The 16363-nt window shown below is 41.6% G+C and overlaps 1 protein-coding gene and 1 long non-coding RNA gene across 2 annotated transcripts in view; both read right to left on the reverse strand.

Annotated features, from left to right (window-relative positions):
• Positions 1-1187: 1187 nt before the first annotated feature.
• On the reverse strand, positions 1188-4876 carry LOC146551064 (uncharacterized). The gene is made up of 2 exons (XR_014890241.1): positions 4798-4876; positions 1188-2835 (listed from the first exon to the last, which is right to left on the reverse strand). It is a non-coding gene; the product is annotated as an uncharacterized LOC146551064 (long non-coding RNA).
• Positions 4877-6026: 1150 nt separating this feature from the next.
• fam120c (family with sequence similarity 120 member C) overlaps positions 6027-16363 on the reverse strand; it is a 41603-nt gene continuing 31266 nt past the window's right edge. Inside the window, exons 14-17 of the mRNA XM_085260549.1 lie at positions 14909-15146; positions 14259-14394; positions 12411-12474; positions 6027-12299 (exon numbers count right to left, since the gene is read on the reverse strand). Coding sequence (XP_085116675.1) covers positions 12045-12299; positions 12411-12474; positions 14259-14394; positions 14909-15146 — 693 coding nt within the window. The 3' untranslated portion in view covers positions 6027-12044. The remainder of the gene's footprint in view (positions 12300-12410; positions 12475-14258; positions 14395-14908; positions 15147-16363) is intronic.

Raw genomic sequence — 16363 nt, forward strand, 5'->3', positions numbered from 1 at the left:
AAGGGAGGGCTCCAGCAAAGTAAAATCTATGGCCAGGATTTCATTTAGCCTAGATGCCTACAAGTGGCCCATATAGCTATGCGATACCAACCCTGAATCTTTTGTAGTTTGACAACGCTCACAACCCTGGACCCACTGCTTGATGTCAGAGGACATCCCTGGGCAGTAACAGTGCTGTCTGACCAATTCGGTGGTATGCTATGGTCCTGGTGCAGCTGTCTCAGCTGAAGTCCCAGAGACTTTAGAGCATCTGGGAGGACAAGTTGGAGCACTTCCTCACCCCCATCAGGACGTGAAGTCTGCTGATAGAGTATGCCATCCTTCTCTACCAAACGGTCCCACTGACGTAGCAGAACCATAACTGGCTTGGGAACCTCGCTCCTCTCCCTTGGAGATGGCGGAGACTGCCTTTTCCAAAACACCAAGAAATCCCTCAGGTGTGGATCAGCCTGGTGTCCTCTGGCAAATGCTAAGCTTATGTACTAAGAAGTGGTCTGTGGTCACCACCTTGCTAATTGCCTATAATTTCCACCTATTGTCTATTCCATTTTCACAACAGCATGTGAAATTGATTGTCAATTAGTGGACAGTTTGATTTCACAGAAGTGTGACTGACTTGGAGTTACATTGTGTTGTTTAAGTGTTCCCTTTATTTTTTGAGCAGTGTATATACATCCCAAAAGGCTCACACAAGCTAGGTCCCTTAACTTTTGGTAGCTGTTGAAAGGATTAAGTTGTGGTATACCAATGGCCAGAAATGCCATTATTATTACTTCATCACAAAGTCAGGGGTGATCTGAGACGAGTGCTGCAAGGTACACTGTGCTGCAGATGTGCTGTTGCTATCCTCCATCTTCAAAATGCATCACCCTCCAGGACCTGAAGATCAGTGAAGCACCAGCCAAACCAATCTTAATATTGGAACAATATTATAGTTTGATGTTGAATTTCCACCACCTTTGCACCAGTGGTTAATGTTGAAACAATAATAAAATCATGATTAAAAATCAACAGGACTTCACAGATATTTCAATCAATACTAAACCACTGCAAATTACCATCAATGTCTTTTTCAGAGGTTTATTATCTAAAAAAAAAAAAAAAAAGGACACAATTTAACATGTCCAAAATAATATCTCTATAACATTGAGTGCCAGACCTGATCTAATAAAAAAAAAAAGAAGACATTTTTGCATCAATTAAGAAAACAGTTTATTTTATGAAAACATTTTTTTGTTAAATCTATTATTTACACAGTGTTTTCAGTTTACTCTGTGATGGGGCTGGACCCCCCAGGACCGTGACTCAGATGTTGCAGGACACTAAAAGCTGTAAGGCTTGCAAAGAAACAACAGAGAAGCACCTAGAAACACTGTGAGACTAGTTAACAGCACCCAGTGCAGGAGGAGTTTCAAGTGAAACCATTGTGAGACCTTCTCTCTTTAAATGCCCTCTTTTGCTTAGTCAGGCCCTTATTTTTTCCTCCCAGCCCAGTTAGGTCCAGAGGCCAGCTCAATTGTAATGGCAAAGGCCAGCATGCGACAGACTTGCACCTCCTGTGTGTTCCCTCCAATCAAAGAAAAGCCTTCCAGGTTTTGAATTAGTTTTTCTCTCTCTTCCTGATAATTTTGACAATGGAACAAAACATGTTTAATAGTTTACTACTACATTTCCCCATTTGATTTTTCCCTATAATGAACAGTGAACTGTTTAACCCAGTGTGTCCGAATCTGAATCGAGATATTGTCTCTTCTCTCCTGGTTCTCCTACTTTCCTTTGAATAGAATAAAACCCATCTCCCTGTCCTCTCCTCCTCCCACCGATTTGCCATCTTTCCCTTGTTTTCTGTTTTACCATGCTCTTCATTTCAGCTTTGCCAATACTGACATTTAAATCAACTTGATCTCCTTTAGCAGCCTGCTTTGCAATTTTATCTGCCACCTCATTGCCAATAACACCATAATGTGCTGGTATCCATACGAATTTAACTATCAGTCCCATTATATTTATTCTGTAGATTGTCTGTAAAATCTCAATTAAAATGTCTGGTCTGGCATCTGAATGACTTATCCAAGCTGGTCAATGATGAACTAGAGGGAACAGATTATTGTCCATAATGGCTTGTTATCCTCCACCCACTGAACAGCTAACAACAATGCCAACATTTCCCCTGTGCACACTGAAAGTCCATTATTGAGCCTTTTTCCAACCTTTATCTTCAATTCTGGAAAATTGAATGCCACACCCACTTGATTGCCTATATTTTTTGCTGCATCTGTATAGAGTTGTTCAAAATCATAAAATTGATTAATATAACCCTGCACTATATAAGAATTCAAAATAAATTCCTTGTCTTTGAAAACATGCGACACTGAAACCACCACGTGTGCTGCAGGCACTTTGGAAAATCTGATCACATTTCCACAGATAACCTAAGCAAGGATCTATAATCCAAAAATAATAGAAAAATGATTAAATATTTTTAAAAAAAGACCAGTAGAAAGTTACAACACTGGAACAAATTTATGACCAAAAACCTGAGGAGGTAAGACGATGGAGGGGATGGTTTCGGTTGCCGTGAGAAAGACAGTAGGCTGTATAGTTATCTCCCAGATCTGGTGTGATCCTAAAACTATACAAACTACTACCTCATTCCACAGCTCCCACTTTCTCCCTCAGTCCACCCCGGTCATATATTAACTTTATATGAGCATAATAAACATGGCCCTGCACTCTTGGAAACAGGACAGATGACCGGTCTTCAGAAAATCCTGCAGCCTTCTTCCCAGAAGCTCTTTGTTCTTGAGTCATAGGTAGGCATCTCCCAGGACAAACCTAGGAGAAATTTTAAAAAAAAAGTAGTAATAATAATAATACTACTACTACATCTTTAAATAATCACAACCAACAAAACCTGAACAAAACAAAAAGCATCAAAGAAGAGTCAAATAAGATGTGGGAGATGTTATGACGCATCATTTGAAGGCCAGCAGAAGGTGACATTAGATGTGCTGCTAATAAAACGTGTGAATTAAGGTATTTGTTTGCGGTACCTTTTAAACTCATCTTTGCTGATACTGTGTTTGAATATTATCACATGTATCTGCACTGCATAGGCTCAGGAGGGCATTTCCTGTTCTACATGCAATATATTTTTACAAAGCAAGAAACTTCTTCCTGACAGTGAGATACGAGAACAATGACAGCAAGCAGATGTGGGGAAAAAACAAACCCCAAAACAGTCAAACAGGGTTTTTAACATTGCTTCTCTGATTGTTTAGTGAACTTCTGTCATTGTCACTGAACCCTGGTAGATATACAAGATATTAAATGGTGGATGGCTCAGAAATTCCTGCAGCTAAAGAGGAGATCATTACCTGCCCTCACAACCATGTCAGAAATGACACTTTCCAGTTGTGTTTTATTCAACAACTCAGTATGATTAACTCAATTTTATAAAAAACAAACTCTAGGGACAGCCATGCATGCATTAATCTCCTCAAGGTTAGATAATTGCACTTTATGACACACTTTCAGGCAATATAACATGAGGTTGCTCTGCTGACCATCCCACAGTCTTGGCTAAGAACCAAAGTGATTGGGCTTTTTCTATCAGGACACCCATCCTCTCCCTGAGGAGATCAGTTTGACGAGCACACTGTTATCTTTTATATCCGTCTTAAAGACATTTTTAAAGCAGGTTTTTATCTCTTTAGTGTCCATAATTGTTTTACCACCTCCTCTACATTTTTTATTTGTGCTTTTAAAATACCTGCATTTCATTTTTAACTGTCCTTATTTCCCCTTTTAACTCCTTCCTCTGCCATTATTGATGTTCACTTTTTCCACGTCATACATTTTTTATTTCCTCTGTCACATTATTCTTTACACATCAAAATCAACAGACATTGTGACGGTCCATCTGGATTTAAATGATAGATTCACACAGTTAACAGCGTGGAATAGTGGTCAAAGTTTTAGTCATTTTTGATGGGTCACATCACACTGGCCACTAATGAGTGGCATGACGGGAATCTGCAGTGTTTCTGGATGCAGCTGCTTTTTGAATTGAAAAAGGAAGAATGTGATACAACACCACAAACCTACAGCCGAAGCAAATCCAACATGCAAGCTTTTCCCCGTAACAAAAGCCTTTACGTTTTGCTATTTCTCTGTGGGCGCTATCCAAACACAGCCATTTCTAAACATCAATTTGTGTTATTATATTAATAAAACGCAAATGAAACCCTCAGCTTTCTGCCTGTGTGGTGTTCAGAGGTGATACTAAAGGTTTGGGTGGGCCCCCTGCAGATTTTCACACTTCAAACTGGTTAGTCTGATGTTTGGAATGACTGCAGTAAACGATGTGGAGTCACTATTTTAAACATGTACGCATAAAGTGTGTGCGGCAGAGAGTTAAACTAAAGCAGGGATCCCGTATCATTCTACATTATTAGGTGGCGCTAACATGCTAACCCGAGCACAGTCTCAGCCTCTGGAAACATCGGCTGCTTGGTTTACAGTAACCCTGTCCCCGTCAGAATCACAGCAGTATCTGTTAAAGGAGGATGGAAAGCAGCCACTGCCACCGTGTGTGGAATATTTATCTGAGCCTGCCTCAGAAGTAGCTAGCCCGCTGTTAGCTCACAAAGCTAGCTGACAGCTACCTCGAATTGGCGGTTCTCGACCTGCTGTCATATCCGCACCGCACGCGACAACACACACCTGCCTGTAGGCTCGGTACTTCCCCCCGTAACTAATCGAGTGTTTGGGTGCCGACCTACAGTAGTGGTTTACCTCAGAAGCCTCCCTGTAGCCTGGGTGGCCCCCCCATATCATCGTCGCCATCTTTCCGAGCGGAGCGGTTTGCAGCCAGCTGCTGATACGCACAAATATCGCGAGATTCATGTGTCGTGCCGGGATTTTTTATTTTTATTTTTTTTTAACGCGTATATAATCCCTGAGCTTATAAAATATCAAGATTTCCCACTTTCAGGACTTCTTACTTCAGAGTGGGCGCCAATAATATGAAAATTTGGGGGGGGGGGGGGGGGTAAACTTCATGATAGATTTAGGCGATAGATTTAGTGGAGTCGTTTTTTTATGAAGTTCCAGTCTGAAAGTCACTGTTAAGCATAAATTAGCAGAATGCTAGAAAATTAAATTAAAATTTTATGTCTAGAAGACAGTGTAAATAATAATTTTAAGCGCTTAGTTCTATCATGAGCGCCCTCTGTCGCTCTCCAACGTGAATTGCAGCCAATTTCTACATAACGGGAGTCAAAGGAAGTGGAGTCACTCTCGATAGATTGGCTCCGATTTTACATACATCTTCAGCAGAGGTGCTTTTTACTTCTTTATTTAAAGAATTTACACCTGGGTCATTTCTTATTAAGTCATTGGGAGGAGCCAGCGAAGTAGTAGCACACCAAGAAGAGCGCATCTACTGATCATGAAGATTTTGAAACTTAAATTTCAAAGCCGTAACACACATCTGCGAGTACTGAGAAAATTATTTTAACACAGAAGGAATTACATCTAGAAGTTTGTTTTCTTAAATATAAATATGGATAAAAAGGATAAGGTTGAACTTTTTTCTTTGACCAACCAAAACAATATGACAGGACCCTTTAAAGCAGGGGTGGGGAACTCCAGGCCTCAAAGGCTGGTGTCCTGCAGGTTTTAGATGTGTCAGTGATTCAACACAGCTGATTCAGATGGCTACATTACCCTACTCACCATATCTTGAAGTACTCCAGAGGGCTGGTAATGAACTAATCATTTGATTCTGGTATGTTGACCCTGGATGATATCTAAAACTGCAGAACACCGGACCTTGAGGCCTGGAGTTCCCCACCCCTGCTTTACAGGTTATCCAAAGTGGACTTTTTGAAGTTTCCTCCAGTGAATCATCAGTGTTTTTTTTCTTTTTAAAATCCCTCTACATCACAGACATTACATTGGTGCAAATTTTGCTATTAAAATCCCTCAAAAATTCAATGAATGAAGACACAGGACACAGGAAATACTTTTTTTTACTAAAAGAATAAATTTTATTTCAGCACTGTAAGTCATTTCCCAACCAGTACAAACATGACTGCCATCTTTGTCTCTTTCTGAACCATTCCTCCCCTGCCTCTGTGAGATCAGACCACCAACAGCCAGACAAATTAAAAACAAAAGAACAAAAAAAACTTTCTCTCACCTTTCCACAAACCGTCTGGTGCTTCCATAATGCTAACAATGATGACAAATTATACCAACCATAATTATAACAGCAATAATGATGATGATAATATTTCTATAACAATAATATTATGGATAAATTTTAACCCTTTTTTCGCTGCACAGGTAGTTTTTGGGTGGTTCCGGGTACTGATGCGTTGACCGATGTGATGTGAAACGGCCCCCAACTTGACGGGGACTTGGCCACGAAGGGAGGGAGGTGGAAGGGGGGGACAGGTTATTCTGAACCTTCTGGGGGGCTGTTGAGGGGGGGAGAGTGGCAGTGTAGAGAGAGACAGAAATTAGGGACCCTTATTCAAACCGGACAAGAATGCTGTGAGATTTCCTGGACAGATACAACCCAACCGATGACTCCTTTCTGTATGACAGAAGATAATACTGTTTCATTTCTACAATAATACATGCACACACTCCTGTTCCGGGGCTTTTGCTTCTCTTCAGAGGATGCTCCCGTTTTCGTGGGCAGAGAGGTGGGGGTTACTTTTAACCAGCTTTATGACACAAATACTATCATTTCAGTCAGAGAGCAAGAATTTTCCTCACAGCGCTTCAGCTGAGACGGTTTAAACCTCCTGATTTAAATCAGAAACTGGAAATAAAATTTTATGATGATCAAAGCGAGATGTAAGCCATGGATTGGAATTTGTTAACTAGGACTGCAGCTAAGGCTTGCTTTATCGATTCCTTCAAAATAAAACCGCTTTTAGCAGAGAAAATGTCTTAAAATTGTTTCTTTTTATTTGAACAAAAGCCTCTAAACCAATAAATGCCCTAACTAAGATGGAAAATAATTTTTATTCACTATAAAAACAGGATGTTGACTATGGACTGGGATTAACTAACAAGTTCTGCAACTTGCAATGATTTTCACTACTGATGTCAAAAGTAACAGACAGCATCTTAAAATCTCTTATTTTTGTCAGACCAACTGTCTAAAATTTATATATTTAGCCTAAATCATATCCGATCATGAAGTCAATGATGCAGCTAACAATTCCTTTAAATATAACTTAATGATTGCACTAAAATGTGCCAGGAAGTAGCTGTATTTTCTGCAGCTTGATGAGACTAACGTCAATTAGCTTGTTATGGTTTAAACGTACAAATGTCAGAATAAAACACTAATTTCCACCAAGAGATCGGCCCTACATCTACCAAATATGCATTCTGATTTTTAGTAAGTGACAGAAAATTGCTCATCTTGCAGCAGCAAAACGGCATAATTAAAATCGCAAGTTCAAGTCCACAAAACTATGAGATTCTATCAAATTATTTTGTATGAGAAGCCCGAAAGCTCTGAAAGCAGATCCTCATGGCTAAAATGTTTATTTCCTTGATGTGAATAAATCTCCTGGATGGTCGATCAATCTCAGATTCGCACTGTGAGGAAAACTGTCTCTCTTTCCTCCACCTCAGTGCCCACGTACAGCATGAAAAGACCCGCTCAGCTCAAGTCCTGGGAGCTAAAAGACAATGTTTTGAAGAAGAAGAAGAAAAAAAAAAAAGCAATAGAGGGTGCCAAGAAGCTCGGCGTGACAGAGAACATATTTGTCAGGTGTCGTTCCTTCTTCCCGTGTGTGTGGTTACTTGTAATAATTTGATGTGATAGGAGCAAGTGGAGCAGTTCACACCGCCTAAAACTTCACCATGAGGAGCGAGCGGGAGATTTTGATGAGACACTCACTCGCCGCCCGGTCCGTCTGCATCTCCACGAAAACCACAGTATGAAAAACAACAAAAATAAAAATGAAACACCACACCGTTACCTCACAGATCTGTCGGATAAATCACACGTGCTGTAATGTCATTATACATATAATCATCAGAAACTTATTACTCAGGGTGGAGGGGCGGGGAGCTGTCAATGTTGGGCAGGGGGAGGGGCTATAGAGGAGCTTGTTTTTGGGGGGGCGGTGGGATAGACGGGGATACTAGGTGTACTTTGGTTCTCAGGTGTTCACAAGAGATATTTCGCTGCTTTGTGCAAGGGCGCAGAGTTGAGCTTTGATTAACGACGAAGAGCGAAAACTCGTTATCGGGGATAATATGAGAATCGAACATAGTGCAGACGACGATTTTCAATCCGAAAAAACGGGCAATATTTACTTACGTACAATAATAAAACGGTGAAGTGGTCTACAGATGCCATATAAAATACAGGTAAGGAAAATGGCGATCGTTACAGTTCAAATCTCTAGGTTGGCTAAGCGTATTTCAGTACTAACTGAAGCGATGGTAGAAGGATTAGATTAGAAGATGTAATAACATTAAAAATAGTAAGAAAAAACACATTTTGCACAATTGAATAAAACAGTTTTGATTTTTTTTTCAGATTTTTTTTAAATCCACTCTGGCTAGATACATACAGAAACTGATTATCAACGTTAATATAACCTTTACTGTTAGTTGGGTTGATTAAGGGGGCGGGGCAGCCCGAAGAGAAAAAGAGAAAAAATAAAAACGGCCAATAGAAACGGTCCTAAAGGGGCTAACGGAGCGGCAGAGAAGGAGGTGAAAGGAAACTGAGATACAGTGGGAGGAGGACAGGGGTGGGATTAACCTGTGTGGAGGATATCTGTGTGCGTGTCTGCAGTGGGCTTGATTTATGTGTGTATGTGTCTGTGTGTGTTTTCGTGGATGTAAGTACTCTACAAGGAGGCCGAGGAAAAATTTGAGGGTGGGAGAAAAGAATAAATGGATGAACAGCGAGAAGAAGTGTCATAGCAGGGGCGGGTTAGAGGATAACAAGCATAAAAATCACTGATCAAATACCTATCAAACTAAAACAGACGAGGACAAAAGAGGGACACTACATCATGTGTTGTGTTGACTTTTTTTTTCTTTTTTTTTTTCCAAACTACCTACTGTGTAACTGAGGATTTAACATCTATATATCCGTGTGTTTATTATGTGCGTGTATTCTAAAAATGTGTCAGTGTGCGCGTGTTTCTCCAATCTGTGTCCATGCAGCAAAAACTTGAACGTGAATGTGGGATTTATTTTTTTTTTCTTCCTCCTCGCGGTCAGTAGAAAGTGTTACCAAAAAAGATCTCCGATGAACTGATGACCACTCCACTGGGAACTGAAACTGCACGAAAAGAAATCACTTCAGCACGAAAGCAGAGAGAATGCCGCTGGTAACAAATCAACTGATTCCTCTGTGTGTGTGTTTATGTATTGTGAACGTGTGTGTGTGTGTGTGTAACTGTTATCTGGCGAGCGAATCGAGAGAGGGCATCAAATACCAGGTCACACTCTGGATCGCCGCAGAAAAGCCATCTTCTAACAATGTACTGCTGTAATACACGTATTTGTAGTAATGTCAAAAGTTGAAAGCAGTTAAGTATATGACTCCTAGTAATTCTAGACTTAGTATTTCGGCCAGTGGAGCTATATTCTCTAGCCTAGTCTTGGTGTCTGTTTTACAGTCCTGTGTTAAGCCCCGACACTGTTTACCTACTCTCAACCTAAGAACACCTAAAGTGCTCGTAGATCCCTACCCATTAACGGCTAACTAGTCCGAACCTTTTTTTGATTTCATTTGGTGTTGGTGTAAGAGGCGGCGGCGTGGCCTCGGCGGGCCTACGCTCACGGCTGGGTCGACTGTCAGCGTGTCACTGTAAATGGCTGAGTTCATAACAGAGGGGATGTCTGACGCGACTACATTAACACTTACTTATATATATTTATATATATAGTCAGGGTCTTCTGTTTCCTTCAAAAAACAAAAAAGAAACGAAAAAAGAAAGAAAAAAAAAAGCATTTCATAGGAGCTTTTTTCTTCCGTGTTAAATTTTGTGGCACACGATGAAGCGCAAGTCATCAATGTAGTAAGAAAATAAGGTGCTTCTTTGCTGACTTGCCCTTTTTTCCATGTGACGAGTTTATTTCAGCCTCTCTACGTACGTTTTAGAGAGATTACAACGACCATGGCCAGCATCTCTCAGGCAGTATCTGTCGCTCTACTGCTTTGACGTTTGCAGTTGTGCTACAGCTAATCGTTAAGAAGGTACATGCTTGTATTTCCTTTGTCAGATGAGACGTTACTGTGTGTGTGTGGAGGTGGGGGACACATTTCATTCTCTACAAACATAAATGCTCTAATAAAACATTTCCTAGAAGTCTCAGATTGTGAGCGGCACGCTCGGGGGTCCGCCACGAGGCCTCCCTCTCCCCTGTCAAGTGACGATGCGGTCCAGCCCGTGAAGGCTCGCGCCACGCTCGGCTGAGGCGCTTCAGGGGCAGGGAAGTGCTTCCTGCTGGTCTAAAGTGACACACCGGAGCTTCGCCGAGCAGCGGCTCTCAGTGTCGGGCATTCGTAATGACAACAGCTGCTCAATCTTTTGAGGCTTTGCTGCCACGCCCCTTTTATATCACATGTGTCTTATGAAAATACACTTTGGAAATAGTTTTTAAGAAATCTGAAATGATTCCCAGGATCTCCTCGACGTGGACGATCAAGACTCCTTTTAGCTTCATAGCAAAGTGAATGTATGAGGGCAGTCTGAGGGGAACTCTGCCTGGCAGCAGTCGCCCAAAAACCTCACCGCTCATTTCCATCTTTTACTGGACAGTTTCCATTCCTACGTTTTTGGCCTTTAACTGAAGAAGGTGCCTCAGAGAGGTTGTCATTTCTATATCAACTGTTAGAGGACTGTCCAGTGTGGTTTAACATTTTTTAAAACAAAGTGCTTCTTTGTCTGAAACCACTCTGTTCACATTCTGACGTCTCTCAAATAGATCTCTACCTTTAAATGTAGATCTATGTGTCATAATGATTTAATCGGGCGCGGGGAACGCCCCTCACCGACTGTCAATTCAACTGTCTAGGGGCTTGTTGAAATCCATTATATTTAAATAGAACATTAAGTGCTTCTGCTGGGGTAGTACAATCAAAGCTTTGGGAGGAGGGGGCCGGGGTGAGGGGTGGGACAATAACATAATAATGCAATTTTTTTTTCTTTTTTTGGAGGGTCGGGGGGAAATCTTGCATACTGTAGGGCTTAAGGTGCATAAATTCATGGGATCTCTTAGCACAGCTAAGTACTAGGCTATGCTACACTGGGCAAAGTAAGATATCACACTAATGCCGTGGTGGTGCAGAAGTGCTTCAGTGACTGATTAACCAATCAAATCAATCAATCAAAGAATAAAACGAAACAAAAAATAACGGGGTTTGATGCGAGTGCTACCGCTGCACGTTTAGCAGCGCTGCCCGCCGACCTGGTTGCAGAATGGAGTTTGGCAAGGGTCGCTGCACAGAAGAGTCAGACTCTGAACATCTCTGACCTCTCGTGAGTTGGCTATGGCAACAAACCACATCAACATACAACGACTGCCTGTCACCGTTGCTGCATGCTTAACGTTTGTGTGCAGAGTCGAACAACGGGACGACTCAAAAAACTAAATAATCAAACTGTACAAACAGCCCTAATAAACGGGGGCGGGATTGATTAAAGATGTGGCGGTGATGGGGCGGGGTTTTAAGCTTATTTCACTCTGAGTGCGGATAGGGGAGGATTTTTTTCTTTTGACAGGTGGGGCGCTTACGGACTCATGGAAAAACGTCTCTTTAGAAACAATGTAAAACCATATGAGAAAACTTATAGGGGGGAGGGGGGAACGGCTAACTGGTTTAGCTAATCACACGTCGCAGCAGAGGAGGCGAGGACGGGCCTCCCGTCGCCTCCTGCGCCGTGTGATGATGTGCACAGCTAGCAGACAGGGCTACAAAAACAGGGAAAGGCAGTCGAACACAGATAACTCTCTTAGAGCAGCACATCCTGATAAGGATGCCATCACTCCTCCTTCTGTAGTGCTCCGTCTGACGGGCAGTCGTCAAGGCAACAGGGGTCCTCCACTTCCACCCCCTCTGATTGGTTGTCTCTGCTGGCTAAGGCACACGGGGTTGGCTGGGCCAGGGGAGTCAGCTCCAAGGGCTGGCCGATGGCGGAGGCTGCTGAGCTGCCATTCAGCTGCTGAGAGGCAACCTCTGGCGTGGAGCCCACCTCCTCGGAGGGCTTTGGGGGACTGCTGGATGGGGGGGACGACGTCTGGGGAAGGAGAGACAGAAATGTTGGAGTGCAACAAAGTTGACGTCCACACCTGATTTCAGTGTTCACCTGAGAGTACAGAGGCTTGTCTGGGTTTGTCTGCTGTCACACCTGTGTTCTGTTGGCAGTTGTCTTCTTCCCTCCCCTTAGTTTTGCTGGAGTCTCTTTACCCCTCCTGTGGTGCACAAAGAGAAAGGCTTTTTAAAAAAAGTCTCCACTGGGTTAACATTACAGTTCTTTTAGGTCGGCTCCAATGCATGAAGTGGCTAGTATAACCTTTAGGCCTTTGACTAGAGATGAACTAACTGGCTGGTGACCAGAGCAGCTGATCAGCCTCAAATATATCCAGTTCTGTAGCTTTATATTCAGTCTTTTTAGAATGATTTTACATAATGTAAACAGGAGGGAGGGAAAAATACTACACACTAGTTTAAAAGCAGGAAAACACAGGAAACGGTCAAAACACAACTCAATATTCAGGATTAAACTAAATTAGGGCTGCCACAAACGATTATTTTGATAGTCGACTAGTCACCGATTATTTTTGCGATTAGTCGACTAATCAGATCATGCATCCATTGGACGTACAACGTACAGCTTATTGCACCAGCAGCATCTGCTCTTATATAACTATCATTAGCTTACAGCTTTAAGTGTTTAAGGTGCTAACTAAAAATAAAGACAAGATGATAGTTTATTAAATTTTAATGACATTTGCAGATTGTTTCGGTGAGGTTTAATAAACTCCTTGCTATCTAAAATATAACAGGACACCGGAGTAAATTCTCGAGCATCTCACACTTCTGATAATCAGCCGTCTGCTTGACATTTATTCAGCTGTGTAAAAACTTTAATCTCAGCCAAACCGATTTACTCAGGAATAAATAAAATACAAAAAAAAAGCCAAACAATAACATTTTTAATTTATCTAAGTGACTCATATATTTAACATGAGCAGCGAAAGACGGCGGTGGGTTTGAAAACGATTTGCCGGGAGTCCGGTGTTCTCACGGCTCTAGTGAGCCTTGAACCCCGGCTAGCTATCGAGCTAGTGGGTAACAGACGCCTCCGAAAACGTCGGAGCGCTTTTGAAAATATGTGGTGTCCTGATAAACTGAGCAGATATTTGAGGTTTACACAGCTACATTCTCGCCTGAAAATATGTTAAACGTTTATTTTGTGACCCAGAAAGAATAATAAGAGTAATATTAAAACTAACTAGCTGCCGCCATTGTTGGAAACTGAGCTGGGCCGCGCTATGAATTCTGGGATACAGCTTCTTCTTCTTCGGGGTTTAACGGCAGCTGGCATCCTTGTACATGCAGTGCTGCCATCTTCTGTTTCAGTCCGTTATTACACTCTTAAATCCTACTACTTATTCTTGCGTCTTTTGGGATCTTACAAAGCTTCAAACGAGGCGTCGACTATTAAATCAGTCGTCGACGATTTTGATAGTCGACGTAATCGTGACTAGTCGACTAATCGTGGCAGCCCTAAACTAAATGCTGTTCTACTTATCATGTAGTTGAAAGAATAACCAACTCATATTGCGCATTTGGGATGGTGACTTCACGGCGGTCATCTTTTGTACAGGCTATGATCGACACAGGATTTGTTTCATTAAGTAGTGATCTCTTTTTTACAACTGTCTGTCCTTGAAGTCCGAACAGTAAGAGCTGACTTTACAAACTTGATCCAAGAAAGAGGCGATCGATGGTTTTCAGAGGCTGAAGAAGACTCGTCACTATAAGAAAGATGAATTTTGAGAAGAATTTGTTTCCCTGTCAATGTAGATTTTTACTACTTTGATATATTAATTAGATACCAGAGCTGTTAATAAACGGAAAGAAGCCCAGAGACTATGGCTCAAACGACATCATGACTTTTTAAACTCAAGCCGCTTATTCAAACCCTGCAATGTGTTTATTTTACTTGAAAAAAAATTATAGCAGAACTCACCCTTTCCCGGCTCCCACTGACACCACCTGCATGTTCAAGCCCCCTCTCCCACGGACTGGTTTGTTGCCAGCCCACTGACCAACCACCATGCCAGCGATCTCCAGTTTCCCTCCCTGAGGGGGGATGGACTGAATGCCTGAAAGAAAAGATTGCAAAGTCACTACACACCAACTCCCTGTGTTCCTGTTTATATTCCATATTATCTTAATAGGACATAAACTGCGTATTTATCTATATTCTACCATGTTTTGTCACCTAGTAGATGACCAAGCACACAGTTTTATACCAACAAGAAACTGTACAACATTAGTCTGGAGTCAGAAACATTTTCTTGTATCAATTAAATGTAACTGCATTACATACAAGACAACTTTCTGTTCAATCTGTAAAAGGAAATCTATTCTGCTTCATACTGAGGTCAGTGTATATTCAACGACTACTTGAGTCGTACAAATCTCAGTTTTCAGACTGCTCCAAATGCTCAAGAAGTATTTTCCTGCTTTGTAACTCACAGAGTGGATATTTATAATATGGTCATCTCAGAGCTCAAATGTTTTGTTTGCAACAAACAATCAGAAAAAAGTTGCTTAAAAGAAGTTGGAAAGGAGCTAAAACTACTTGTTTCAAACAGTGGATGAACTGTGGCATACCTGGGAAGCCTCGGGGTCTGTGCTGGGCTGGGTGGTGTGGATGATGTGGGTGATGCGGGGGCATGCCGCCCATGGGACGGGGTGGGTAGAGAGGAGGCATGGGGTAGAAAGGGGGCATCATGGCAGGGGGAAGGAAGGCAGGAGGTGGAAGAGGTGGTGGTGGAGGAGGAGGGCGAGACAGGTTAATGCCCTCGAGGATCGCCTGGCGCATCTTCTCGACCTTGGACACCAGCTCTTCCTGCAGAGAAGAAAGAATTACGGTTAATACGCGACAGATACAGAGTAGATCCCACTTTCTCTTTAACTGTCACTTTTATTATCCATAAAACTGGAGTGGGCATATTGATGTATGGAAAAATAATAATAATAAAAAATAATAATAAAAATAAGTGTTTCTCTCTGATGGCGACTCAGTGCTACGTTTTTCCTCCCACGCCAATAGTGTAACTCCATACATATAGATATCTATTAACTTATCTTCCTCCAATCTCTTATGTATGCACCTATGTGGGTCAGGACGTAGTTAGTTGTACTCTCACAGTTCTGGATGTAGCATGCACCACACTCATTAACCCCCCCAAATCTATCCTGCTTATTTTAACTTGTCCTGTTTCCGAGGCTGCATGTCTGCATTCTGTCTTATTGAAGTTCTATTTTTGCAAAAAGTTAAATATAAATATATTCTTGCCATACGGTAAGTCACTTTATTACAAAGGTTTAATAACATATGAAACACAGCACAAGCCCATTTTAGCCCATGTGACACCGTCACAATGATTTCAAACACAATTTTTATTCATTTTCAATCTGCTGTCATTTCAGCTGTGAGGATGAATAAAGCTTTTTTCTGAAGCTCTTTATCACAGGTCTGTGTGCTTCCTCCTGTACTCATTTTTCATTCTGTTCTTTTAATGTCTACTTTAAAATTTGGCCATGGGATAACAGCTGGAAACTTTGTTAACACACACATTCAGAGACATGGTGACTCATTTGCACTTCTCCTGATAAAGTGAACTGAGCAGCCAGCCTCCACCACGGTCACTGATTAGGGCTTCAACCAAAAAACACAAAACAAGTCTTTAATTCCTTCAATAATTCAGTTTTGTATTTGTGTTAATTCTTATAGTACTTTCTATTTTTTTTATTAATTTAGCTGTTTAGCATGATGAAACATCGCTGCCCTAGCAAGCTAGCAACAGAAATATAAAGTTAAACTGATCAGTGATATTCTATTAATGTAAATTTACAGTACCCTACAGGAACTAATGCGTTAATAAGGCAAGTTTTGTATCACGGCTGGGTAAGCTGATACTGTGTGTTTATTTTGGGGGTTTTAAAGGCTTCGTTTGACTGGAACAGCACAGGAACACTGGAATGGACCTGAGCTCAGAGCGCTGCGGTAAGCATCAGGCCCATGGGCTGCCAGATGAGCTCCTATATGAAGTACACCAAGGC

Source organism: Mchenga conophoros, linkage group LG20 (genome assembly GCF_057382185.1).
Source record: "Mchenga conophoros isolate Kocher_MC1m ecotype Shallow Benthic linkage group LG20, M_conophoros_male_GT1.1, whole genome shotgun sequence".
Lineage (NCBI taxonomy): Eukaryota > Metazoa > Chordata > Actinopteri > Cichliformes > Cichlidae > Mchenga > Mchenga conophoros.